Source organism: Hippocampus bargibanti, linkage group LG01 (genome assembly GCF_051943395.1).
Source record: "Hippocampus bargibanti isolate YZ-2025 linkage group LG01, ASM5194339v1, whole genome shotgun sequence".
NCBI lineage: Eukaryota > Metazoa > Chordata > Actinopteri > Syngnathiformes > Syngnathidae > Hippocampus > Hippocampus bargibanti.
This window is the reverse complement of record NC_142734.1, coordinates 28328941-28356752: the sequence shown is the minus strand read 5'-3', so window position 1 is coordinate 28356752 and position 27812 is coordinate 28328941. Positions and strand designations below refer to the sequence as shown.

General features: G+C 40.9%; 3 protein-coding genes across 5 annotated transcripts in view; 2 read left to right on the top strand and 1 right to left on the bottom strand.

The window, feature by feature from the left end:
• Nucleotides 1–8436, top strand: part of txndc16 (thioredoxin domain containing 16) — a 39119-nt gene extending 30683 nt beyond the window's left edge. The window contains exon 21 of one of the 3 annotated variants that reach the window (XM_089008074.1): nt 8100–8436. In XM_089008074.1, coding sequence (XP_088864200.1) covers nt 8100–8228 — 129 coding nt within the window. In that variant the 3' untranslated portion in view covers nt 8229–8436. Of the gene's footprint in view, nt 1–2280; nt 2538–8099 lie in introns of those variants that run through there. The other 2 variants (XM_089008092.1, XM_089008102.1) reach the window with 2 other exon arrangements.
• ptger2a (prostaglandin E receptor 2a (subtype EP2)) lies at nt 480–9531 on the bottom strand. The gene is given in 4 exon segments (XM_089008114.1): nt 480–2647; nt 5636–6387; nt 6390–6558; nt 9373–9531. Coding segments are annotated over 3 exon segments (1128 nt in total). The 5' UTR covers nt 6484–6558; nt 9373–9531; the 3' UTR covers nt 480–2365.
• Nucleotides 9532–14004: 4473 nt separating this feature from the next.
• Nucleotides 14005–27812, top strand: part of nid2a (nidogen 2a (osteonidogen)) — a 50746-nt gene continuing 36938 nt past the window's right edge. Inside the window, exons 1-7 of the mRNA XM_089008055.1 lie at nt 14005–14263; nt 16015–16200; nt 17346–17465; nt 23855–23956; nt 24112–24251; nt 25551–25683; nt 26914–27225. Coding sequence (XP_088864181.1) covers nt 14054–14263; nt 16015–16200; nt 17346–17465; nt 23855–23956; nt 24112–24251; nt 25551–25683; nt 26914–27225 — 1203 coding nt within the window. The 5' untranslated portion in view covers nt 14005–14053. The remainder of the gene's footprint in view (nt 14264–16014; nt 16201–17345; nt 17466–23854; nt 23957–24111; nt 24252–25550; nt 25684–26913; nt 27226–27812) is intronic.

Sequence of the window (27812 nt, the reverse complement as noted above, 5' to 3'; positions counted from 1 at the left end):
GAGAGAGAGAGAGAGAGAGAGAGAGAGAGAGAGAGAGAGAGAGGAGGAAGAGAGATGATTGAGCGAGGGAGACAAAAGTAGTTGAGAGAGAGAGAGAGAGAGACAGAGAGAAAGAGGAGAGGGTAGAGAGAGGAGGAGGAAGAGAGATGATTGAGAGAGAGAGAGAGAGAGAAAGCGAGAGGAGGAAGAGAGATGATTAAGCGAGGGAGAGAAAAGTGGTTGAGAGAGAGACAGAGAGAAAGAGGAGATGGTAGTGAGAGGAGGAGCAAGAGAGATGATTGAGAGAGAGGGAGGGAGAAAGAGAGATGGTTGAGAGACAGCGAGAGAGATGGTTGAGAGAGGAGAAGGAAGAGAGAGGAGGAGGAAGAGAGAGAGAGAGAGAGAGAGAGAGAGAGAGAGAGAGAGAGAGAGAAAGCGAGAGGAGGAAGAGAGATGATTGAGCGAGGGAGAGAAAAGTGGTTGAGAGAGAGAGAGAGAGAGAGAGAGAGAGAGAGAGAGAGAGAGAGAGAGAGAGAGAGAGAGAGAGAGAGAGAGAGAGAAAAGCAAGCGGGACCAAATATTTACTGGATGAAACACACAGGCAAGTTGGGTGAGCTCACTTTTATCGACATCAAGTAGTTAAGCCGTTACAGACACAAGATCAGACACAAGACACAAGATCCCAACATCTCAAAAGCGCAGTACAGTGAAGCATTTTTTTTTGTTTCATTTCTGAGATATCGATTTCCTAGAAAGCACATTGATTATCACAACACAGCCCTGCCACACTGTCAAAATCAATATTTGTCGTATTAACATTATCATTTGGATATTCATCCTGTTCTAAAACAAACCTGAAATTTAGAATGCGAGAAAAATATGTATTTTGTGGGTGGACTGGAGCATTTCTTGCTTCGGAAGTGGTAGCAGTGTCAGACTTAGAGACAACAGTGACAAAGCAGGAACACATTCACACTTCTGGAACACGTACATCACAGGCGCAGGAAGGCGGTGAGCGACGTTCTGCCAGTAATTCGATTGGTACCTTTATTCTTGGAAGCTTTAAGGCAGCTAACTTTTTGTTTGCCCCACAGATGGTATTATGTCAGTGAATAGTTTCAGGGCCGGCGGATAAATTAAAAAAAATATGATATGACCTGTATGAAAACTGTGGGATTCTTGTAAGATAGTAATAAACATGGAATGGAATGGTGACACAATGAACGTCAGATCTGGCTGCAACACTCTCTGGTCGGTAGAGTAATGTTTAAAGGACAACCGACACCATTTTTTTGTTTCCTAACTGACATCAGAAAAACGTTTTATAGCATCTAAAATACCCAAAACACGCAGGCTGATATTTTTAGTCAAATGAAAAACACCAATAAAAATGACTTAAAAGTGTCCAAAAACTACTTCAAAATGAAACCGGAAATGGCCAGTTTCAGAAGGTGCCGCCCCCTTGTTCGTGATGTCACACCTAGATGTCTTGCCTTGCTCGAGAGACAAAACAATGGCTTCAGATTCGGAGAAGATGCTTTCTTGTTACTCATCCAGTTATGAATATGATTCAAATAGTTCTGAAGAGGAAAGCATACATGTTTGCAATCGATTAAAGAATTTATTCCGTGTCATTTTGAGGCATCTGGACAGAAATGTATCACCCAAAAAGAGGCAGAAGAGGGCATCCAAGCTCCTGTGAGGAATGAATCAGCCCGTTTCCACAGGCTGATAAATTCCTTCAATGGAGCTTGGTCGCCCTCTTCTGGCGGCTTTTTGGCGCAACACGAGGTTTTCAGACCAAACAAGTACAGCAAAATACAGTGACGTGATGGAAGGACTTCTACAATGTGTCTTTTTTCGGTCAGGGGCGTTCCTTCAGTGACGTCACGTACGGACTCGTCACCAACTCAAAAACAAGACTTCCTGGATATTCAGCGCGAGTCTTAAAACGTAAAATATATGTGGAATCTTTGGAAAATACGCTCAGTAGAAGACATTTGAAGCCATTTTACAAATTATGGACACAACTTGTCCGGAGACGTCGGTTGTCCTTTAATTAGAAATCGAAATGTGATCCTACCAAATATTAATCTCAGGAAATAAATGCCATGCACACAAGCCTAAAAAAAGTCATGGATTTAAAACACACGCGTGGACATGTCTGAGCGACAAGTCGTATGTGGAAACAACATGATAAGGAAGTGCCAGCAGCTGATAAAACTGAACCACCCCCCCAAAAAAAAAAGATAAACAAAACGTTCCAAACTTATGTGCCTTGTGTGTGCCTTGTGTGTGCAGGGTGATCCAACCCCGTCACCTTTTGACAGCTGAAATAAATACAATGATCAAATTACAAAAAAACGTGGGGAAAACAACATCTGGGTCATACATTTGATGGAAAAGACTCTGTGTATTCTAGTTCTGGGCACGAAAGCTCCACGTTTCCACGAGGCTCTTTAGACGTTGACGAGTTGAGTCGAGAAGACTTCAAAGTTCTCCGGGGGGGTCTGCAAATGGAGACCCAGCAAAAATGCAGCACGCCAGGAGAGAGCAGGATGAAGACCCAGGGGTCGATGATGGAGTTGACCGAGATGAAACGCAGGGCAATCAGGTCCAGAGGGTGCGACTCGATGCGAACCCCAACCGAATTGATGTACACGCGAATCTGGAACGATAAAGACATTCAAATTTTGCATCAGCTTGCCTTGATGTCCGTTTTTTGGACCGTGTATCTCGATGCACATGGGATTGCGTCGTGAAAAATCGATGGCGGAAGGTTCTACTAAATGCATTGCCATGCACAAAACGGAATGATAATTTTGCCTTTTTGATTGATGACGATGTCAATGAATACATTATATCACCGGTGTCAAAGTCAAGGCCCGCGGGCCAAATCCGGCCCGCCACATCATTTTTTTCGGCCCGCGAAAGCAAATCAAACTTGTTAAATTTCACGATGATTGCTAAAATCTGAGCCAAAATTTCATATTTTTGGATGTCAACCACGATAAAAGTCATTATTCTTGACTTCAGATTTGAAAACGAGTTATTCATTAATTTGCTGTGTGCTCTATATGTAATATTTGAAGGGATTTAAACATTCTCATGGGTTCCCCAAATTCATAACGGCCCTCGAGAGGAAACCATAACTACAATGTGGCCCGCGGCAAAAAATGACGTTGACACCTCTGCATTATATGTACAAAATATGGTTATTATTTCAGCATAAAGTATACACGTTGGGGAAGATTTTCTTTCGTGCTGATCATTTTCATTTTGCAAGTGCAAAGGTCTGTTTTTACAATAAATTACAAATATGACATTATAATCACAGGTTGTACTTTTTACGTATTATTATTTGTATCACAGAAGTATTACAAATATAATAAATGTGATCTACTCAAATTAAAATTGCATATTTTTGAAGTGGAAAAGAATGATTTACTCAAGGTTTACTTTGTATTACCATCCCCCCTTTCCTTTGTGTCCACGCAATCTCAAATGAAACATGTCAAATCGAGAAGAGGGGTAACAGAGGTAACTCTTGATGATAATAATAATAATAATAATAATAATAATCGTCGTCATCATCAAAATAACAGATATTTTGGTCACTTAAGGCAAACGCCTGGTCCGCTGGTCATTTAGTACAAGCGCCTTTCAAAGCACCCAAGGACAATTTACAATAAAAAAAATCTAATGGTAAAATGAAGCTTCATGAAGCATTTGTGATATTTTTTGACTCCTCCAGACGGTGAGCTTGGTTTAAATATGGTTAGGTTATGGTTGGTAAGGTTAGTGCAAAAAAATACACTCCATCTTTAAACCAAGACTGCCATCAAAAATGATCGTGCTTCATGAAGCTTCACTTGCCGATCACTAGTACAAGGTGGTCTTCAAGTGCTCAATTTACAGCAGTGTTAGTGGATATTTTGCAGTTCCTTCTCAACTGACTGGCTTACAAGCTTTGCCACGCAGACTCTTCTGCGCTGAAGTTGCCAATTTTTGCCAAGAGAGGAAAACATACCATTGACACATTTCTACTGAAAGGGAAATAAACACTGGGTCAGATGAGTGAACCACTACACAAGAGGATTGCATAAGGCACCAGTATGTCGCCAAAGAAGCGACATGGCATGAACTCAATCACCCCCAGGCCCCAAACTTTTATGCTATTGACACAGCTGCCCGCCATCGGCAGTGAATGAGTTACCAAAAAAAAGTACATTCCAGCCTACATTTGTTGTGAAATTTGTCACTTGATTGACATCCCGCGTCGCCGGACATAAGGCCGTTGCATACTGCACCAATCAAGGTTTACGCAGTTCTGCAAGTTAGGCCAATATTAGTGATGGGAAAACGAAGCTTCATGAAGCACTTGTGATATTTTTCACTCCTCCAAATGGTGCTCTTGGTTAAATACAAAGGTTGATGCAAAGGAAATGTTTTGATCAACTTGATCAATTCACGAAGTGCAACCAATTAGTTGACATATTTGTGAAAATAAATAGTCTGAAAACAAGTGTAGCACCTGGTGAAAAAGATCATCGCTTTTTTTAAAACCATCTGCTAAGTGTCCGCTACATTTTGACGAATGTCGATTCCGACAAGATGTGTTCATTAAAATCTCATTAGGATGTGTTATCTTCTTATTCCAATCATCATTTTCACTCTGCTCATATGCTCAAACATCAAGTCTTGACACAATCATAAATAACTAATGGCTCATAACATGCACACTGCAGTCTTGATATTGGCTGAAAAAGGCAAACTGATCCTTTGGGATCAGACTCACCTGCGGTATCGGATTGCTCCCGCCATCAGAATCCAGAAAAAGCTCCTGATGAATTATACATTTCCAGTCGTGTGCTGTGTTGTTATGAAATGTCACCGCAATGTCCGTCTGGGTCGCTGTCTATGAACAATTCGTTCGGTCACTTTCAATAGGAGCTCTGAATAAAAGCTTCCTGGAATCTTCCTATACAGGGCCACAATCGGTCGAAATACAGGAGAGGTGTTAATAGTCGCCGGGCAGATACAGTGAGCAGGCATAGTCATAAATTTGGCGTGTGCATGTGTGTGTGTGTGTGCACGTGGGTGTCAGATCTTAAAGCACCTGCTCAGCTTTGGCCACAAAATCAAAAATAAATGAACAAAATGAATGAACAAAGTATATATATATATATATATATATATACCTTGTACTAGTGATCGGCAAGTGAAGCTTCATGAAGCACGATCATTTTTGATGGCAGTCTTGGTTTAAAGATGGAGTGTATTTTTTTGCACTAACCTAACCAACCATAACCTAACTATATTTAAACCAAGATCACCATCTGGAGGAGTCAAAAAATATCACAAATGCTTCATGAAGCTTCATTTTCCCATTTGATTTTTTATTTTATTTTAAATTGTCCTTGGGTGCTTTGAAAGGCGCTTGTACGAAATGACCAGCGGACCAGGCGTTTGCCTTAAGTGACCAAAATATCTATTGTTTTGATTATATATATATATATTTATTTTTTTTTGAATTTTATATATATATATATATCATCATAGTCGCCACTACTTGAGTACATTTTTGTGGCTATTCTCCAGACCTGATATGTGTTTTCATGGTGCAAGCAAGTTGTGTCTGTGACCGCGCTCTTACCACAAGGGGCAGCGTGCAGATGATGAAGATGGTGGTCATGAAGACCAGCAGGATGAGATGGTCCACCTCCTCCGCCATGGAAATGGGCCTGCGCTCGCTATTGCAGCGTGAGCCGGCTGTGACGGAGCCTGCGTTCCTCCTCCGGCGCTGGTACATGCGCAGCAACTGGTAACCCACGAAGGCGTTGCACGCCACGATGGCCAGCACCAGTACTAACATCAGCGTGGCGTAGAGGTTGGCGTAGACACGGTCTTTCTTTCCTTCTGGATTCATGTCAATGAAGCACCAAGTGCCGGGACAATATTGCACATATTTGCCAAATCCCACAAAAGGGAGGAGACAGAAGAGGATGGCGAGCAAAAAGACCAGGGGGATTGTGACGTAGGCTAATTTTTTGGTGACGTGCCTCGTGTACAGGTAGGGGTAGCCGATCGCCAGGCATCTTTCCAGAGCCATCATAAGGAGAAGAGACATGGTCGCCAAACTGAAAAAAGTCATGCTGAATCCAAAGTAGGCGCACACCCCGTGAGTGTTGGGCGACATTCCCTCCAACGTGATGTTGCGTGAATACGACAGCTGGACCAGCGGACTGACCAAGCAGGTTCCGCCCAAATCGGTGACCACCAGTGAGGTGATGAGGACGTGGAAAAGCGCCCGTTGCCGACTGTCCGCGGCTTTGGCGTCCCGCCGACGTCGGATCTCCAAAATCACGAGGGCGGCCACGTTGCCCAAGAGGCCCGCGGCGAACATGATGCGCTGATCACGGGACTCTTCCTGGAATCGACGTGATGCTTGCTGTGGCAGGGGTCGGCGAGCTCCAGGACGTTTGGAAACGGGGCCACCGTCATCCCGAACTATGTCTCTCCCCTTCTCAAATGGTGTCCAAAACATTTCACTTTAGTCGTCGCCAGCGGCCATCCTGTCTGAACACAAATTTGACCTTGTGAGCAAAATAGGACCTAGATGTGATGTCACATATTATCTCTTGACGGTGTCAAGGCAAGTTACAACTGGAGTCGCACTCACAACAACGCAGTTACACAACCTTTTAGAAAATATCTCAAGGCACATCATCACGCAAAATAATTCACCCCAAAAAAAATGAGGCTCAAAAATTAGGGAAGCCAAAATGGTGCAAAACAGCATATCATGACAAGTTGACAACATGTACATTTATAACAGGTGTCAAAGTCGAGGTCTGGGGGCCAAATCTGAACCGCCACCTCATTTTATTCGGCCCGCGAAAGCAAATCCAACTTGTGAAGTTCCATGCTTGGTAAAGTCCACACCAAAATTTCAAATTGTCATATGTATACCGCAAAGCAGTCATTATTATTGACTTCAGATTTGAAACTAGTTATGCATCATTTTTGTGTGCCTTCTATAAGTAATATGTGGAGGGGATTAAACATTCTAATTTCTTCCCCAAATTCATAATGACCCCCGAGAGGAAACACTAACTACAATGTGGCCCACCCGCGGCAACAACAAAAAAAAGACTTAGACACCCTTGATCTAGAAGAATCAAAAAACTAGCACAAGAGCTTCATGAAGCTTCATTTGCCCATCACTCGTACATACACAGTTCATCCTCCATTCTCTCATTTCAAATAACCAAACACAGTCTCTGGTGTCCCTCAATTGCCATTTTGCACAACAAGGTCAAGTACGGACCGACAATGTGGCCCGGGGCAAAAAATGAGTTTGACACCCTTGATTTATAAGATTAAATGAGCCAACATCTATTTGTCGCAAAATGGAGAAATTCCCAATTCACAGCAGCATACTTATGTTTTCAGTACTTATTTTCTGACATCTGTAATGTATTATTATTAGGAAACAAATCTGTGATTTTCGTTTTCAGAGTATTTTATGACGGCGACATTTAGTTCTATTGGCTTCTTTAAAGGACAACCGACGTCTCCGGACAAGTTGTGTCCATAATTTGTAAAATGGCTTCAAATGACTTCTACTGAGCGTATTTGACAAAGATTCCACCGCATATAGCTATATTTTACATTTAAGACTCACGCTGAATATTCAAGAAGTCTTGTTTTTGAGTTGGTGACAAGTCTGTACGTGACGTCACTAAAGGAACGCCCCTGACCGAAAAAAAGACACATTGTAGCAGTCCTTCCATCACGTCAATGTATTTTGCTGTATTGTTTGGTCTGAGAACCTTGTGTTGCACCCAAAAGCCGCCAGAAGAGGGCTTCCAAGCTCCATATAAAGAATTTAGTAGCCTGTGGAAACGGAGGTGGCCACAGGAGGTCGCCATTTTGTGCCTCTTTTCTGGGACGCTACATTGCAGTCCAGATGCCTCAAAATGACACGGAATAAATTCTTTAATCGATTGCAAACATGTATGCTTTCCTCTTCAGAACTATTGGAATCATATTCATAACTGGATGTGTAACAAGAAAGCATATTCTCCGAATCTGAAGCCATTGTTTTGATTCTCCAGCAAGGCAAGACGTCTTGGCGTGACGTTGCGAACTGGGGGCGGGACTTTCTGAAAATGCCCAGTTTGCAGCTCAATTTTTTTGCAGATTTTGGACACTTTAAGTCATTTTTATTGGTGTTTTGCATTTGAATAAAAATATTGTACTGCGTGTTTTGGGTATTTTAGATGCTATAAAACGTTTTTCTGATGTCAGTTAAGAAACAAAAAAGTAACGTCGGTTTTCCTTTAAATTGAATGTTTTTGATAGATAATCACAAAGCCGTTCCGTGGCAGCGTGAGATATAAAATCGCATTCTAATAAAAATAAGTAAATACAAAATAAAAACCACTTGACACTCATGACATTGTTCATTTTGCTGTTTTGTTTCCAAATCACTTTTTGCACAAACTCTCTGAAGGACGCGTGTATGAACCAATCATGACGTTTCATATCAAATCACAATATTTGCAATCAATGTAGCAGTTCCAAAACCAATATAAAAAAACTACAATAAAAACAATCGTCTGACTCGTTCGATTTGAGCACAGGTGCAGTAGGGGTTGCGGGTGAGACGCACTTAATGTAACAGAACCGAGACGTGCCCCTTTTGCCCTTTTGACGGCTGACGGACGCCAGACAGCCTGGAGCTCTAATAAAAGCTGTCTGTCTCCAAATAAAGGTGCTTGTACACGATTTGGGGTTCTTTCGAGGTTCTTTATCGCCTTTTTTAAGAAAGGTATAGTGTGTGAGAGAACCTGAGAGTTTTGAAAGCCGCTTATAAAAGAAATTTATTATTATTATTATTATTATTATTATTATTATTATTATTATTATTATTATTATTATTATTCATGTTTCCTTTTTTTCTCCGACAATCCACGAAAAAAATTACATGAGACGTGCTCATATACAGTTGCTCCAAACGATGTCTTTGCAATTTTGAATGTGTTCGATAGTACATGTAAACACCAATACTGGCATTACTGGACTTTTTTACGCCACTACATGCGAGGACATTTATTTTTACCTTCAAGTTCAAAACAATTGATCAAACGTCTGTCCAGTTGAGTAGCACTGTGCTTAAATGCGCAAAACGTCCCCTAGTGGGATGGGCGAAAATACGCGAATGTGAAATGCTGACTTCGAAGCTATAATCACAAAAGCGAGTTGTCGTGAGTAAGATGTTAAAATTATTATCATTATTATTTTGTAACCTTCCCTGCAAGTCATGTCAAATGAGAAAAGAATGGAACCAAAACAACATTCAAAATTCAACAACAACAAAGTTCTCACCTATCGCACCGGATCGCTCTTCTGCGTCATATTTCTAGTCTTCAGTGCAGGGAGGGGGTGTGGTTGGGTGGGGGGTATCAACGTAGCCACAAGATCCGAGCTCTCACGAAGATGCAGAGAAATGAACAAGCAACCACACGAGCGGACCCCGGGCGAGACAGAAAGCGCTGTGGTGACGTCATTCGGTTTGACCACGCCCACCGCTGAAAAAAATGGCAGGGCGTGAAAAGTGAGGGCCTCACAATCATAGTCAAACCACAACAGATAGGATTGTCGTCATTGGACTTTGAAAAAAGTGACAGCGGCCACAGACATTTCCGAAAAACAACACAATGATAAGCGATTATTTTCAACAATTCAATGTAACAGAACCGAGACGCTTGTCCAATCAGCGCAGCAGGAATGTATTTGCTCTCTCGTCACCCGTGACTTCGTGGTAGGACGTCATACAATAAAAAATATACTTATAATAATAATAATAAATTTATAAGCACCATTCAAAACCCCCAATGATACATTCCAGTCACAGGATAACTTTTTCAATAGGTGACCAGCGGCAGCCAGACCGTGCCAGTGTTCACTCAACTTGCAAGTACACACTCACCACTCACTCAAATAGCTTGCTATGTACTAATTTCATTTACACTTTTTTCCTCTTTTTAAGAAATGTTTTTTTATGTCTTGAAGTTTTGGAAAAAATATATTTTTCACAAATGAAGGGTTCGGTGAACGTGGATATGAACTGGTTTACTTCGGTATCTCTAACAAGGTTAAGAATCGCCAACCTAAAGGGATGACAGTTGGTTTGGTTGGCGGCTGTGGTGGTAGCCGATTGTGGCGAACATTTGCTGACTGAACGCTTTCAGAGATTAAGTAGGAAGTTGTTTGTTTCGTATTTTATGAAATGATTTTTTTTGTAAGCGACGTGTTTACACTGTATTATATGTTCATGTTTTTACAACGACTGCTGTAACGTACAGATTGGTAATATCGGTCGTCGTTTACGATAACATCATAGAGTCGCTGGATGAAGATGAAGATTTGCGTGGGAACCAGACAGAAGAGTGACTGAGCAAAAGGCAAACATGCATCGACATGTTCAGTGGTGATAGTCGGAGTCGACTTTTAACTGCCTTTGTCAAAAACCACATCCTGTTTTGTGAAGGTTCCATACTTTTTACACGTTTTTTTTATGCAAGTAATTATGATCTAATACACTGAGCACATGCAGTGTCTGAAATTGTTGTACTGTATCAGATGCATGCATCATATTTATTGCCACTTGAAAGAAATTCTTGACAGTAAAGTGCAGTACTAGTCAAATTCTGAAATCACAAAAAGAAGTCTATCCCTTGTTATACAAAATAGAAATAGTTTTGCATTTTACTGGTCCAAACCTAAAGCCACGTTTGTACCAAACAAGATTTTTTTTAGCGTGTGATACAAACAGATTTGACAACCCTGCTCGATTCAATTATCATATCCAGGATAATAAGAATAAGGAATCCTTTAATAGTCCCACAATGGAGAACTTTGCTAACGACCCCCCCCCCCCCCCTCACCCAATCCAGGAAATCAGATTTATCGATGTCGTAGTGCACATGTGCTGCCATTTCCAACTGATCCACCCTTGAGCCTGCACTGATCCGTGTGAATCCAACCAAAGAGCGCAGTGCCCTTTGCTCTTTGTGCACGCGCTCCGCTTATGAATAAGGATTGAATCTGTGAGTCCTCCTTGCTTGTCAACGGCTTATTGTTATGGCGGAAGCTTGGCAGGTGCTTAAAGAGCTGACAAATGCCACCCTCATAGATTCAACACACGCACGCGGATTTTCCCAGAATTGAAAGCAAGCAGTGTCCCAATAGTGACCGAAACGCACCATTTCTGTGCATTTGTTTCCATATGCGCACTAATGGCCCCCATCTGAATTAATGATGAGTTTATTGGATTTTTCTGTGGGTATCCTATCCCACAAATGCAAGCTGAGGTCAGCAGTTTTAGGTATTTATTGCAGTCACAATCATTATTTACCGGATAGATGATTTGCATCGCATATAGAAGTGCTGTGGAAAGTACCAAGTATTTTGTTCCAGGACTAAATCATCATATTTACTTTTTAATTACATTTCAAATGACTTAAATTTTGCAAAGGAGTTATTACTCGTGCTTCTACTTCGACTAGTCTCTCGTGCACTTCTTGAGGGTGGGTGTTTTTGTCACCTACGGTGTCTGGTGCTGAAGTTATTGATTAAATCTTGCAGTGTCAAATGACTGTCGGGACAAGCTCATGCAATCACTCAGTTTTAAAGGACAACCGACGTCACTTTTTTGTTTCTTCGCTGACATCAGAAAAACGTTTTATAGCTTCTAAAATACCCAAAACACGCAGTATGATATTTTTAGTCAAATGCAAAACACCAATAAAAATGACTTAAAGTGTGCTAAATCTGCAAAAAAATGAGCTGCGAATTGGGCATTTTCAGAAAGTCCCACCCCCAGTTCGTGACGTCACGCCAAGACATCTTGCATTGCTGGAGAATCAAAACAATGGCTTCAGATTCGGAGAATATGCTTTCTTGTTACACATCCAGTTATGAATATGATTCAAATAGTGCTGAAGAGGAAAGCATACATGTTTGCAATGGATTCAAGAATTTATTCCGTGCTATTATGAGGCAACATTGAGGGGAAATGTCTCACCGAAAAAGAGGCACAAAATGGCGACCTCCTGTGGCCACCTCCGTTTCCACAGGCTGATAAATTCCTCATATGGAGCTTTGACGCCCTCTTCTGGCGGCTTTTGGGTGCAACACGAGGTCCCTAGACCAAACAAGTACAGCAAAATACATTGACGTGATGGAAGGACCGCTACAATGCGCCTTTTTTTTCGGTCAGGGGCGTTCCTTTAGTGACGTCACGTACGGACTCCTCACCAACTCAAAAAGAAGACTTCCTGAATATTCAGCGCGAGTCTTAAAACGTAAAATATAGCTATATGCGGTGGAATCTTATTAAAATACGCTCAGTAGAAGTCATTTGAAGCCATTTTACAAATTATGGACACAACTTGTCCGGAGACGTCGGTTGTCCTTTAAATTAACACCAAAATGATAATGCTGTATAATACATTGGTCAATTCTAGTGGCAAGCAAAAGCATGACTGCCAAGTATGATTAAGTATTATTATCTTTACTTAGGCCCACTGTGAATATTCAAATTGTTGGCCTTTAATTTTATTTTCATGAACTCTTAGACTTACTATGCCACTGTATTTTCATTTTAGTCTATACTGGTGATGCCTGAAGCATTTGGTGTATACAGTACAGGATCCAGTTTTTTTTTTAAGATGTTACCTCGTATGTAGCGTACAAGCGAATGATTGCACAATAGGTATGTTGGTGCCCTCTAGTGGTATGCGAAAGAATAACTGCCCAAATAAAATTTATATGTCAAACATTTTTTGGGGGTGGCGGGTCACATTGTAGTTCCGGTTTCCTCTTGGGAGCGGGCCATTATGAATTTGGGGGGGAATGTTTTATCCCCTCCACATATTGCTGATAGAGTGCACAACAAATTAATGAATAACTAGTTTTAAAATCTGAAGTCAAGAGTAATGACTGTTATTGTGGTTGACATGGGACAAATTGAAAATTTGGTTCGGACTTTATAATAATAATAATAATACATTTGATTTATAAGCGCTCTTCAAAACTTTAGCAAGCATCATGGAATTTCACAAGTTTGATTTGCTTTCCCGGGCCGAGTAAAATGAGGTGACGGGTCTTGACTTTGACATCTGTGGTTTACAGTATTTCTTTTCAACGTTTACATGATAAATATTAGCATTTTTTTTATTACTTATATTAAACAATGGATTGATTTTAAACATTCCATTACACGTGTATTTTTTATACAATATATTTGAATTGTAGGATTGAAAAAAAGATTCCTGAATTTAAGTGTAGTTTTGATGCCCAAATAGGATATTGCAGAGGTGTTTGTCATTGTTAATAATATTGTACACACGATTCTAACAAATGAAAATGTGTAATGTCATTGGACAGACGCTAGATGGGACCCAACGTTAAGTGTCTCAGAATTGCATTCATCGTGCAGTATTGACACACACTAAGTCAAGCGCCTTGAATTTTTGCTTGGAGTTTGTTTGTTTGTTTTTTTGCTGGGGCGGAGGGTGCATCAATTATATTTACACTCACTGCATCATGATCGTTTCTTATGAGATGCTTTTGATAAGAGAATTCTACCTCCACGACGGAGACGGGAATTCTGTTTACAAAGTAACAATGTGAAATTTATATCTCCGGATCTTTATTTATATTTACAGAATCCAAACACCCCTTGAGGAATATAAACATGAAGGATTGTGTGACTCAAGGCGATCGCGTCCAAGCGCGTAAAAATAATTGATGGTTCCGTAGTTGTGAAACCGATAAAAGTTGCATCTGGATTTAAAAAAAAAACGCTCTATTTGTTTTTTCTTTAATTTAAGACAGATGTTACTTCCACCGCTGTCGCCTCCCCCCCCCCCCCAAGTACCCCACTGGCATCCCCTTAACTCCTCCCTCCCTCTCGCTGAGTATTAGCGCCTCCACCGAGTGGAGTTGAGGAGTTCTTGCTCTCTCTTTGCTCCCTGTGAGTTCCAGCTGTCCCCCTTCTGCAATGGAGAGAAGAGGGCAAATGGTGACCGTTTATTTTCTGGGCCTTTGCTGCAGCCTGTGCACAGTTGGGGCCATCCCGGGAGCCCAAATGTTCCCTTATGGCGCCTTAAGTGGAGATTCACTTTTGGAAGAAGGGGACGATGAAACCTCCAAAGTCATCTCTCTGCCTAAACCTTTCTACTTCTACGACACCCCATTCTATCAGCTATATGTAAGTACATTTGCATGCCTTTAAAAAAATATGATTTTGCCTCCCCTTACTCCCTCCACTTTTGCAACAGAATCCCAAGTTCTCTCACTGGCAAGAGTGAACATTTCTGTTTTCTCAAATAGCATGTAATTATTTTCTTTATTTAACGTGCACATGCAGCGGTGGAACCAGGCCGGTGGGATTTGAGTTTTTCCATCCGGTGACAAGTCAAGGGAACAGAGTCAAACACATTGCAAATGATTCTTTCTATGTTTATGTTCTTATTTTATTTTGTTTGGATTGATTCATCTCTTTAGAAAGCTATTTCATCTCACGGTGGTAAAAGCCCAATTTATTGTCGCAGAGGCCAAATGGCACCCTGATTGGACCACGTGAGTCCATTACATTTGTGCAGGTGTCACCTTTTTGTTTTTTTGTTTTTATTATTTTTTGGGGGGTCTCCTAACATACAAAGTAAAGCAGCAACACACAAAAAAAAAAAACAAAAAAACTGAAGTAAACAGGTGAGCAAACTATTCATTGAGGTAGAGGGTTTGGGTAAATAAACCACGCTCATGACTCGTAGTGGATATTGTAAAAGTCTACACACCCCTGGTCAAATAAGAGCACGATACATCTACTTTCCTCCACAATTAATGGTCTCTTACTCCATTTATTTCCTTTTTTTTTACAACATATCATCAAAGGGGTAACTTAAACGACTAAAATAATGTGGTTGCACAAGTGTGCACACCCCCTTCAAACTGTGGATGTCTGAATGCTTTTTGCTTATATTGACAACTATTTAGGAACAGATCATATTCCCCTACATCTGGACTCATTCCCTCTGAAAAAGATACAAAAAAAAACAAATCCAAAAACGTGACTGTCATCATCATGGTGTTCTTTCTTCGACTGGTCATGAGTACTGATGTGTTTGCACCAAGCTGCCTGAAAATTCAACCTTGGTTATATCGGACGATGCTGAAATTGTGTGGAGGGAATGATGAACAGTTCAGTTCAAAATAATGTTCTTATTTACATGAAACCTTCAAGTATGTGTTAGAAATGAAAAAAAAAAGCTGTCAGGGAAAGCCTACTAGAACATCAGAACTTTCTTTTAACGTCATCTGAGGTACACAAAATGGTGGCTAGTGTGAAAAGTGTGCGAAGACTCGCATTTGACACAAGTTGAAATGTGATTGTTAAAATGTGTAACGCACAGGGTGTGCACACTTATGCAAACGAATTATCTCAGTTGTCTCTCGAAATGTTTTGAACAAATGTGGTTCAGTTATTAGGAAAAGGTTATGTTATTAATCTCACCTTGTTTTTGAATGCCACAAAAATCTGGTATTTGTACAGGGGTGTGTCGAGTTTTTCTACCCACTGCACATGTCAGCAGCACGTTACTGTGCAGTGAGTTAGCTGATGCTCCTTGAAAATGTTGATGGTGCTAATAAAAAAGGGCTTTAGTCTACTAAAAGGTCTGTTGGGTGTGTGGTAGGGGTGCTCGTGTACCCACGGTTGATAATGAGCAAGTGAAGGTTCATGAAGCACTTGATAGTTTTTGACTCCTCTGGGTGGCACTCTTGGTTTAAAGGTGCAGTGGATTTTAAAGACCTTTCCTTTGCACTAATCTTCCTATTTAAAGCAAGCGCACCATCTGTAGGAGTAAAAAAATATCACAAGTGCTTCATGAAGCTTCGTTTTCCCATCATGAACCACTGTTGAAAAATAACACCGGAACACTAAACTGTGACGTTCTCCAGGTGGCCACCAATGGGATCATATCAGCTCAGGACTTGCCGATGGAGACTCAGTATGTGGACGACGGCTTTCCCACTGACTTCCCGGTAGTGGCCCCGTTCCTGGCAGACATGGACACCAGCGGAGGACGAGGACAGATTTACTACAGGGTGACCGAGACGCCCAGCATACTCAACAGAGTGGCCCAGGTGCGTTGACTCAAGGATAAGAGCTAAGCGTTGTTAAACGTGTACTTGTTAGTATAAGTGGGCTAAGCGGCCGAGACATTTTTCTATTGGCTGATGATTTAATATTTATTTGTTTTGGAAAAGCCCGTAAGAATAGCTGAAGATGAGAAATGCTTTGAATGCTGTCAGTTAGTGAAGACAAATTTGAAGCGGGCGGTCCATTTTGAACACAACCACATCCTTGTCATGAAATTAAAAGCAATGATCAAGTTGAGTTGTAAAAATTTTCGTTAACTCATTTACTGCCATTCACGAATTTAATCATGAATTGAAAATATGACATAGAGCGCCATTCCCGAATTTGTTCGGGTTTTGTTTTTCCTTGTTTGAGGGCCGATAAAGCGCAGTCCATGGCCTATTGCAATGTTTTTCCCGTCCACAAGGCGGCAGCATTTCCCTTTTTTCCATGTGAGCACTTTGTTCAAGCTTCAACTGTTGTTAAATCGCGACCAAAACCAATATGTATGTATTACATTGAATTTTCGACAGCCGCCCTCATTGTAAACTCATATAACTCCAGAACCATATCATTTAGGAATTAACTTTTTTTTTGATCAAAGAAGTGCATCTAAGGTTTCTAACACTGTATTGAATGTTTATGTAGTCCTCAAACTCAAATTATGTGGAATTTGAGTGACAATGGCAAAAATCCTGGCACTGGAGTGGACACATTTTTGCACATCTGGCAGTGAATGAGTTAATGGAAGTATCCGAAAGGATTTATGTGTCTCATTTTTGCATATCACCAAAACCTGCATTTTGAAAAGGCATTTGAACTTTGATACTTGTAGCCTTGCCTTGTATCGTACATATTGTATACATTCCTTTCGAAACGCATCCATTTTGGAGGTGGTTTAACCCCACCCACCGCAACTGGACTACCACACATACTTTTCTACAGTTTCACACCACAAACTGATTTTGCATATGTTGAATATTTTCACATTGTGTTCAGCCCACAAATGGTAATTGCCTTTGCCGCTCCGAAAAAGACCTGGAATGTTATCTGGCCACGTTTTTTGGCCTTGTACGATGTAAATGAGTCAAACACTTGCCAATTGTATTCTTCTTTTTCACACCCCCTTCCATAATCAACTACGCGGCAGGAAGTTCACCGAGGTTTCCCGGATGCCAAATTCACACCCACCCACGCTGTAGTGGCGACTTGGGAGAATGTGGCGGCATACGAGGAGCCCACTCGAACCAGTGGGGGGACCTCCACCAAGGTAAGACAGCTACGATGAACAATTAGTCTGAATTCTTGGAGGTTTCTTGTATTCGGCCTTAGGGGTCAAAGCAGTGGAGGCCCATTTGTACTCCTTCATCCACTAATCTACCTCTTAACCTTTTCAAGGGGTCAGAGGTCATTTTACCGGGTCATTAAATTGTCCTTCGCTCCCTTTCAATTAAAAAAAAACGGTCCCAATCCCAAGATCTGTTGCTGACTCCTTTTTTCAGTTTTCCCCAAATATGTTTCGATAAAATCTCACAACTGCATATGCAGTGCTCACTAATGATGAGTAAATGAAGCTTCATGAAGCATTTGTGATATATTTTTTAATTTATCCAGATGGTGCTCTTGCTTTAAAAAGAAAGATTAGTGCAAAGGAAATGTATTCAAAATCCACATATTTAAACCAAGAGTACAATTGAGAGGCATCAAAAACTATGACAAGTGCTTCATGAAGCTTCACTTACTCATCACTAGTGCCCACATATCTGAAATAATGTCAATTCAAATTGGTTGCATCTGCACGTAGTCAAATTTCACGTTGTTGCACGTGATGAAGCCAATCCCGCATTACACGAATATTTTGGAAGGCTACAAGGCAAACACTCCCTCCACTCCAAGAAACAAGCTCCACTGAATGCCAAATCCCCACCACCACCCACCCCACCTCCACTCCCCCAAAATAGAATCAACAGGACCTTTGAGCGCGAATATATCACTACTTGGTGTACGTGTACAGTATATCTAAACGGTGGGTTATGCAGAGTGCTCGAGATTCAGTTAGTGGTGGGAAATAATAAAGTACACATATTTCGTTCATGTACGTATCGTTTTTGGTATGGTATCCTAACGCGCGTATTTAGATTGTGATGATTTTCTGTAGCTGCCTTGATCAGCACTGTATGGTCCAATCCCTCAGCCATGCATTCAAAGTATTAAGATTGCTACTCATACTTTCTAAAGTAGGTTTTCATCTGTATTTGATTTTTTTTTTTAACCAGCGTTTGATTTTTTTTTTTATATTTACATTGTTTGGTATTTCAAAACTCTCAAGGAGACTTTAGAGTCACCCACAGATAATTTTCTCTGTGGGTGAGCAGCGACAGCCAGACGCGCCAATGACATGTAGTTTGGACTCTTTACTTGGTCAAAAGAGACTTTTTACCTTTTTCAGTCACATGCACACTTAAGCGCGCACACACACACACACACACACACATGCACACACACACACACACACACACACACACACACACACACTCAAAAGTCATCCCTTCATTGATGAAGATCCTGAGGTCAGTATTGTAAATGACAGTACAAATAGTTAATTTTTAGTCTTTTACTGAAGTACATTTCAGATCCATTGCTCTTTTACTTATGTACAGAAGCTAAACTGGTATTTATACCTACCTCACCTACCTCATTTTTTCCCGAACCGAGGGATTACTATTTATTTGAACAGAGTATATTTGTATGTTTTATTTATTTATTTGCATATTTTTGTTTTAATAATAATAATAATAATAATAATAATAATAATAATAATAATAATAATAATACATTTCATTTATAAGTGCCTTTCAAAACCCACAAGGACACTTTACAGTCATTGTGTATTAATTTTTTTATTTATGTATTGTGTATTAATTATTTGATTTATATGTATGTATGTATGTATGTATGTATGTATGTATGTATGTATGTATGTATGTATGTATGTATGTATGTATGTATGTATGTATATATTTATTTATTTGTTTATTTATGTTTTCTGTCCCATTGGTATTTTTTAGCATTAAAAAAATCCTGCCCATGTATATACGTTGTGAATACGTTTTACCAAGTCTGAATTCACGTGTGCAAGGAAGCGGGAAAAAAAAGCTCGCCACGCTTGCTTTATCTTTCAGTCGCATAGGATGGACAGATGGATGGATGACAGAGGGAGTGGTGGGCGGAAAACCACAAGGGATGGTCCCGTGTCTCGCCCTCTCGTCTGTGTTTGCCTTTCACAGGCTGTTTTATCTCACTCGTCAACCCTCGTCCTCCCCCGACCTGACGGAACAAAAAGCCAAATGTGAAAATAATAAAAAAGATGTTGCGAGTGTCAGTGGCTCTCTTTCATTGAACTCGATTGACTTTGTGACAATATGGACGAGAGGCCTGTGGATTAAATTGTTGAACCATTTCAGAGGAAGTTGTGGGGGAGCGGGTGGGCGTGGGGTTTAAATGGCCTCGCCGATCACAGCATTTTGAGGGTCTCTGGACTGATAGCATCTTGCTTTGAAGAGATTAGCCGGAGGTGCTGGGTGGAGTTCAGTGGGGGTTGGACTGCTGAGCATGTGTGAACTGAGTCCCGTTTGCCACTCAGGATGTGTATTGGGGGAGAAGGGTTGTGGGGGGGTTAATACTTGTTTGGAGGAAGGGGGTCCATTGGGTGCTGTCAAGTAGTGATGGACAAGTGAAGCTTCATGAAGCACTTGTGATAGTTTATGACTCCTCTTTAAGGCACTCTTTGATTAAAGATCGAGTGGATTTTTCAAGACATTTCCTTTGCACTAATCTTCATGTTCAAACCAAGAGCACCATCTGGAGGAGTGAAAAAATATCACAAGTGCTTCATGAAGCTTCGTTTTTCCCATCACTACTCTCAAGGTGGCGTTGTAAGGAAATTTCATTTCACGATGATGTTGATTCAAAGGATCACCGAGATCCCTATGGCGAATACAAACACACGTCGAGCTCGGGATTGCTTTTCTAAAGACCGCTGCTAAATGATTAGCTTCTTAGCTTTGATATATTTTTTAGCGTGCCCTAAAATACGAGTGACTCCACTCACGAGATATTCTGGCTGTAACATGTTACGCTTTGAGTGCTAACTTGAGATACCAGTGCAGTATATTGCCGTCAGTGGACTCAGTTCAACTCGCTTCGCACAGTATCGAACCTTGGGCCTTGAGGCCATCGTGGTAACCCCTCGAACACTGTTCCCAAACCACAATTAAGCAATATCGCACAAGAGGGATTGATGTTGTAATTACGATGTGTGGTCATTGTCCAAGTAAAATCAGATGTTCATAAATGTCTTCATTTGATCTTATCCGAAAAAAAAATTAGTCTTTTTTCGTAAAGGACGACGTGTCCAGCAAGTTTATCCGTACTTACGTACAAACAAGGAGCACTCACGCTCCCAAGTGACCGTCCCGAGGTCAGCGTCGGGTCGTACGTTTTTGCGTAAACTATTGCTAAAGGGGTGCTTTATGCAATCGTCTTTTTAAATGAAAACAGATGACCGTTTTTTATTTTGGAACATTGATGCGTTTGATGTTGAAGCCTGAAAAAACAAAAACAATGAAGATTTGAAAAAAAGGGCGGAAAATTCAAAGTGGAAGTCTTCAAAACCGTTTGTTGATTTATCAAAAAAACAACAAAGGTTTTGAAAAAAAGAAAAATAATTAAAAGCGTGAAGTCTTCAAAACCGTTTGTTGATTCATCCAAAAAAAACCAATAAATGTTTCATACATATGTTAGTACAAAAATGTTTATATGTACCGTTGTTTGTAACTCAAATGTTTGTAAGTAGGAGCGTAGAACTCCTACTCTGGCATCCCTTCCCTGGCTCGCTATACATTTTACAGTTCTTTTGGTGAATTTTTTCAAATCTTTTTTATGCAAGTGAAATCCAGTTCTCAATTAACTTACCTGGATAAACTGTGCCAAAAGAAATAAAACAGACAAATTGCAATGCTTAAACTCACAGGTGTCAAAGTCGAGGTCCGCGGGCCAAATCTGGCGGAAAAAATAAATAGATGAATACATTCCCAAATGTTTCCCATGTGAAAAAAAAACCTAAACAATAAATATTTCTTCAGCCGTCATCTGCACTTTTTTGAAGGTGTCGGACGTTTCGCTTCTCATCCAAGAGGCTTTGTCAGCTAACTAAAATTTGCTGGTAGCTCTGACCCTATATACATCCCAACAGTCCAGAGGTGGCGGTGCCAGATCTCTGCTATGATAGGTCCCTGCTCTAAGGTTGGGGGGAGCAGAGGACCATTTCCTGAGGCTACACTGATTACTTCTATTGTCCTGACTGATTATGGTTAAAAGTTTTCAAGACTGTTGATTTATAAAGAAAAACAATAAAAAACAACCAAAGCACTAAAAGTTTAAAAAAAAATCCAAGTGGAAATTTTCTAAACCGTTTGTTGATTCATAAAAAAAAAAAAAAAAAAAAAAAAAACAACCAAAACAATGAAGGTTTGATGAAAAACGTTCCAAGTGGAAGTTTTCAAGACTGTTGTTTATCAACAAAAAAACAATAAAGTTTTTAAGTTTTCAAAACTCTTTGTTGATTTATCAACAAAAAAAAAAAAATCAAGGATTGAACAAATAATTCAAAGTGGAGGTTTTCAAAACTGTTTTGATTCATCAATAAAAATAAATAAATAGACAAATACATTCGCAAATGTTTCCCATGGGCCTCTCACGACCTGCTATCCAGATTTTACCAACCCGCCGATTATCCGACAAATGACATTTGACATGTTCCACAACACCACATGGCTGCCATGACATTACCACTATTTCTGCTACAAACACTACAAATCACAAATTTAACCCCCCTACAACCTCAAAAAAAAAACTAAATAATCAATTTCAATGCACAGCTGGCTTTGTAGGCATAAGATAATGTGTGTTGTTTTTGCAGGTCAGTGTGACTTTGCTGTCTCTTTACGAAATTTACTCGGCCATTATACGAGTGTGTGTGTGTATATGTGTGTGTGTGTGTGTTCATGTGTGTGTGCGTGTGTGTGTGCGTGCGTGTGCGTGTGTGTGTGTGTGTGTGTATATATCTACACTCATGCTTGAAATGAAGAGGTGAGGAAAGAAAGCCTTTTATTTGGTGTTGGGAGGACAAGGTGGAGGGGGTGGGCTTGTCTTAGATGTCTTCACCCTGTGTGTCAAACGCATACCCACACAAAGGAACACTCAGTGCAAATTGGCCTGGGGGTGTGTGTGGATGTTTGTGGTCAGTAAAATTCAACTCGCGAGCCTTACCACTAGAATTTTATTTCTCTATTTATCTACCTTCCTTGACGGTGTCGTCTATCATCTAGGGTCAGTCCGAGCCTTCACTTATTCTAACCGGATAAAAAAAAAGGTCTACACACAACCTATTTACGTAAATGGCCTCATGCTTTTGGGATGTTAGTTTTCCACAGCAAGTGGGGCCTTTTAAACGAGGTGACAGGAATTTTACGGCGTTTGAAAACGCAATAAACTGGATTCTTCATGGAGAAAAAAAGATATTGGTAAAATCCTACTAGAACATCTGAAATGGACATGGGATGAATCAAAGGCAGTGGTGGGCCGTCAGAGCCAGCAAGGCCTTCTCTGCTGGCCTAACATAATCAGACATCATTATCATAATTATAATAAAAGTCAATTTCATTAAAAAAGTATTTTTTCTAAATATATATATAATTATTCTACATACTGTTTTCTTGATGTTATATTATATCCATTTGGTTATGCTCCTTTCAGTGTTGTAGTTTTAGGTCAGAGTTTTTAATCCAATCAGAATTCAGCTAGCTTGTGTCGTCAGGCTGTATGAAATCTGACCGACGCCTTCAGAATCAACAGTGAGGGCGTCTGTGCGCTGTACATGAACGGGCACAAGGAAAAGTCATGAAAATGCATTGCATCTTTTAACCAAGCGTTGCACCTAGAGGAGTCAAAAACAATTGCAAGTGCTTCATGAAGCTTCACTTGCCCATCACTATTGAACAGACATATGTTGACTTCTTTTTTTTAAACATCTACAGTGTCTCCCTCTTCAACATGACGACATGAACATCACTATTGAAAAGACTGAGCAAAAGCAGATTTCATACAGACATCGCACAGCCTCTCAGAGCTAATTAAAAACAAGGCCCGGAGGCAAAAAAAGAACAAAAGAAGATGGTTTAAAGATGTCGCGGTAAACAATTAAAAGGAACGCACATGTGTGCTTTTCTTGGCTATAGGTGACGACGATGTGCGAGTCCTGCGTCTTTTAACCTCACCATGAAAGACATCCGCGCACACAGAAAAACAGCTGTGCTCATCATTCGCCTGGGAATCATGTGTGTGTGTGTGTGTGTGTGTGTGTGTGTGTGTGTGTGTGTGTGTGTGTGTGTGTGTGTGTGTGTGTGTGTGTGTGTGTGTATGCGTGTGCGTGTGTGTGTGTGTGTGTGTGTGTGTGTGTGTGTGTGTATGTGTTTGTGCATTTGCGCGCAAATGACAATCACATGGAGTAACGGTCCATCAAATATGTGCGCCGTGGGAAGGTCTTGACAATTGTACACGTTAATTTAGATTGAACTGCAAACTACCTCCGTCCTCCAGGTCAACACCTTCCAGGCGGTGATTGGTTACGACGAAAGCGACTCATACACTCTCTTCCTCTACCCCGAGGGTGGCCTGAACTTCTTTGGGACGAGGCCCAAGGTAAACTGAGCAGAAACAAGGGGGTGCTTGTTTTTTTCTGAACACTCCCGAATGCAGATGCTGAGCATCATAGCTTAGTGTCCCACACACACCAGTGAAAATATAACCCCGGCTGTCCGGACAACTTTTCATCGTTGTTTTCTTTTCTCATGCAGGAGTCCTATAATGTGGCGATAGAGCTGGCCGCCCGAGTCGGATTCAGCAGAGGCGAGATCACCTACCTCATTTTTTCCCGAACCGAGGGACCTTACTACAGTGTGACCGGCGATGAACAGAGTATCAAACGTCTCAACCAGTTAGTACAAATTGCGATGCTTAAGCTCGCAGGCGTCAAAGTCGAGGTCCGCGGGCCAAATCTGGCCCGCCACATCATTTACTTGCCCCACAAAAGCTAATGAAGCATGTCAGGACCCCTGATGCTTGCTAAAGTGTGAACCAAAATTTCTAATTGTCATATGTAATCCCCAATCACAGTCATTGTTCTTGTCTTCTGATTTTAAAACTAGAGGTTCATGAATTTTTTGTGCGTTTTGTCTGCAATATGTGGAGGTGATTAAACCTTTATATGTAGTGATTGGCAAGTGAAGCTTCATGAAGCACCTGTGATCGTTTTTGACTGCTCCAGATGCCAGTCTTGGTTGAAAAAGGGAGTGGATTTTAAAGACATTTGCACTAACCTTCACCTTTAAACAAAGAACACCATCTGGAGTGCTTCATGAAGCTTCGTTTTCCCATCACTATTTATGTGGTTGCCCAAAATTGAAACCATAACAACGATATGGCCCGCGCCAAAAATGCGTTTAGCACTCCTGCTTTACACCATTTGTTGCCAGTTATACACTAGTACAGACACTCCCTTACTTACGAACATTCGAGTTACGAACAACGGTACATACAAACATTTTTGTACTAACATATGCAGTATTCTCTCCAGTTGTACATGTACATATCTTTACAGGGCATATATTTTATTAAATGTTTATTTTTCAGTACAAACCATGACAGGTTACTTATATAAGCCTAAAACATACATTTCATCCAAAATATAGCACTGAAGCAACTTGAATGAATTTTGCAATTATGCCTGTTTTGATATCAAGAATATTCATGATTATCATAGTTTTTGTAGCGGTTGAGCTTAAATCCATCCAACGTCTTTGCAATGAACCCGAACAGAAATGCTGAGACACAAACCAAAATGGCCGTCACTCTTCTGTTTTCTTTCCAAATATCCCAATCGTGAGATCCATATTGCCTCGTTAGACTGCTAAGTGAACAAGGCGGTTGTTTTTATTTTACCGTCAAACGATGATGTCTTGGGACTCGTCAAAACGTCCGCGAATGGCCCGCAGTTACCGGCAAGCCACACAAATATCTTTAACCATTGTCTCTCGAGAACTCGGTGTGCTCTTGAGCATCTCGCTGTGATGTTAAATTGTTGTTGACCCTTTGTTCCCGTCCCAACAATGGCGTCTTTGAACAAAAGAGATGTCGATTTTATTGTAGAATTGAGGCTAGAGGGACAAGTGTTACTTCAAGGAAAATATTTATGGCATTACTTAAGTGACTGTGTTTTTCTTCTCCCCGTTGTAAGGGTTGGAAACACTGGAATTCCAGGCCTTTGGCTTTTCCACACTGGCAATCGCTATTCTTTTGACAACATTGTCCCTGCGTCGATTGATGGCATCCTTGTGACTCCTGTCCCAAGAGAAGATGAGCACACTCTGGTAATTTCCCTCTCATGTTTTTTTGTAGTTTTAATGGTCTGTTGAAATTTCAATAAACCTGCCTTGTAAATGTCACATACCACATAATACAGCAACTTTCTACTTTCATTTCTTTCATAACTTTGCTGCATTGAAATGTAAATTTCTCCACTGCGAGACTAATAAAGGCAAATCCAATCCAATCCAATCCAAACCCTGTCAAATTTGAAAGAATCAGCCAGAGTACCCGTATATAAAACAAGACTTCTAAAATGACGAGAAATTAAACCTGTGTATCCGCTCTGGATGATGCTCGTTGTCAATCACACACCACACATATTCTCATTATTATTGTCTTATTGTCTGTTTTATTTCTTTTGCCACAGTTTATCCAGGTAAGTTGATTGAGAACTGCATTTCACTTGCATTTAAAAGATTTGAAAACAGAAACAAAATTCTCCAAAAGAACTGTAAAATGTATAGAGAGCCAAGGAAGAGATGCCAGAGTAGGAGTTATGTGCTCCCTCTTTATAAGAATACCAGTCAAAATTTGAGCAGCAGCATTCTGGACCAACTGGAGACACTTCATTGAGGATTGTCTGGTTACAAAATTGTTGCAGTAATCCTGCCAGGATGTGACGAAGGAACAAATGACGAAGGCTGCCTAAGCTGAAAGAAGCCACAATTCACCGTTCCCAATTTAAAATCACTGTCCAGTTTAAGACCCACGTCCAAGACTGTGGGCCTCAGATATGGAAACAGGGGGCCCAATTTCACAGGATGGGATGGACAAGGGCCAATGGGACCAAACACCATCACTTATGCCTTCTTTCCCTTGAAATTCAAGAAATGTAGTTTTCATGCAGGTCTGGGTTTCCTCCAGACGGAAGACAAGTGGCCTCGGTAAGGAAGTGTGTGTTTTTTTTGCTCACTGGGACATACCGTAGATCTGACAACAGTGGAAAGAACAACCATCAAGATCCCTCAAGATGGAACTCAACGGGGATATAAGCAGTGAGAACAGCAGAGGCCCCAGAATTGAGCCTTGTGGAACACCACATGGTAAAAATATGATACAAAAATGAATGTCTGCTTTCAGCCCGAAACTGATTGGATCAGCTCTTCTCAAACACCACATGAAATCGACATACATATCAACGTCATTGTCTGAATTCACTTCACTGGGTGTTTAAATAATACGTCTATTTCATGAACTGCTCGCCGTGATTTCTCGGTGGTTGTTCCTCACAGGGCGCCACCACCCCAGAGTACAATGACTTTGACGAATATGAAGAAAACAGCAACTTCGAGCACGCTCATCAAGAGGAAGACGGTGATTTCCCTCTGACGGGAGAAGATCTGGAATACCGCCCAGCGGTCGCCGGTGAAACTCCCCTACCTTCGTCGGCGTCTGAGGTGTTGCATGGCGTTGAAGATTTACCTTTGACCTCTGAACCCGGGCGCGGTTCAGAGGTAGCGGAGCGGCAGTATGTTCCGCCGCCGCCTCCACAAGAGTCCATCCCGGAAGGAGGCGCTCAGTGGTCCCAAGAGCAGCGACCACAGGTAAACCTGGAATAACTCATTTTTGGGGGAGATTTTGTCAACCATTCTGCTCAGATATCTTTAACATAATCATTTTCTTAATCTGGAATGAAGAAAAAACATGCGGAATCAATTTCATACATATTAACTCACTCACAGCCAGACGTGCAAAAACGCGTCCACTCTAGCGCGAGGGTTTTTGTCATTGTCACTTGAATTCCAGGACCCAGAGAATACTGAGTTTTAGGACTACATAAAGAGTCAATACAGAGTTAGAAACCTTAGACCAGGGGTCGGGAACTGTTTTGACTAAGGTGGCCATAAAAGTAAAATACTTAGAAATGTTTTTCAGTGTTTCAGTGTTCAAACTGTAGTATAATAAAGTCGCTTTATTTACCTTTGAGATGGTCATTGATGTAGTAGCCTCTTGATGATATCCGAGTGAAGTTGCCGAGATTTCTTGCCAATAATACCCTCACTCACACGGTCCCCTGCTAGTTGCTTTTCGTTAATCCAAATCAACAGAAGTTTCTCAGCCTCTTCTATTACCTGAGACCATTGCTTAGACAACACAGAAACACCCTGAGCCACACGAAGCAATGGTCGAC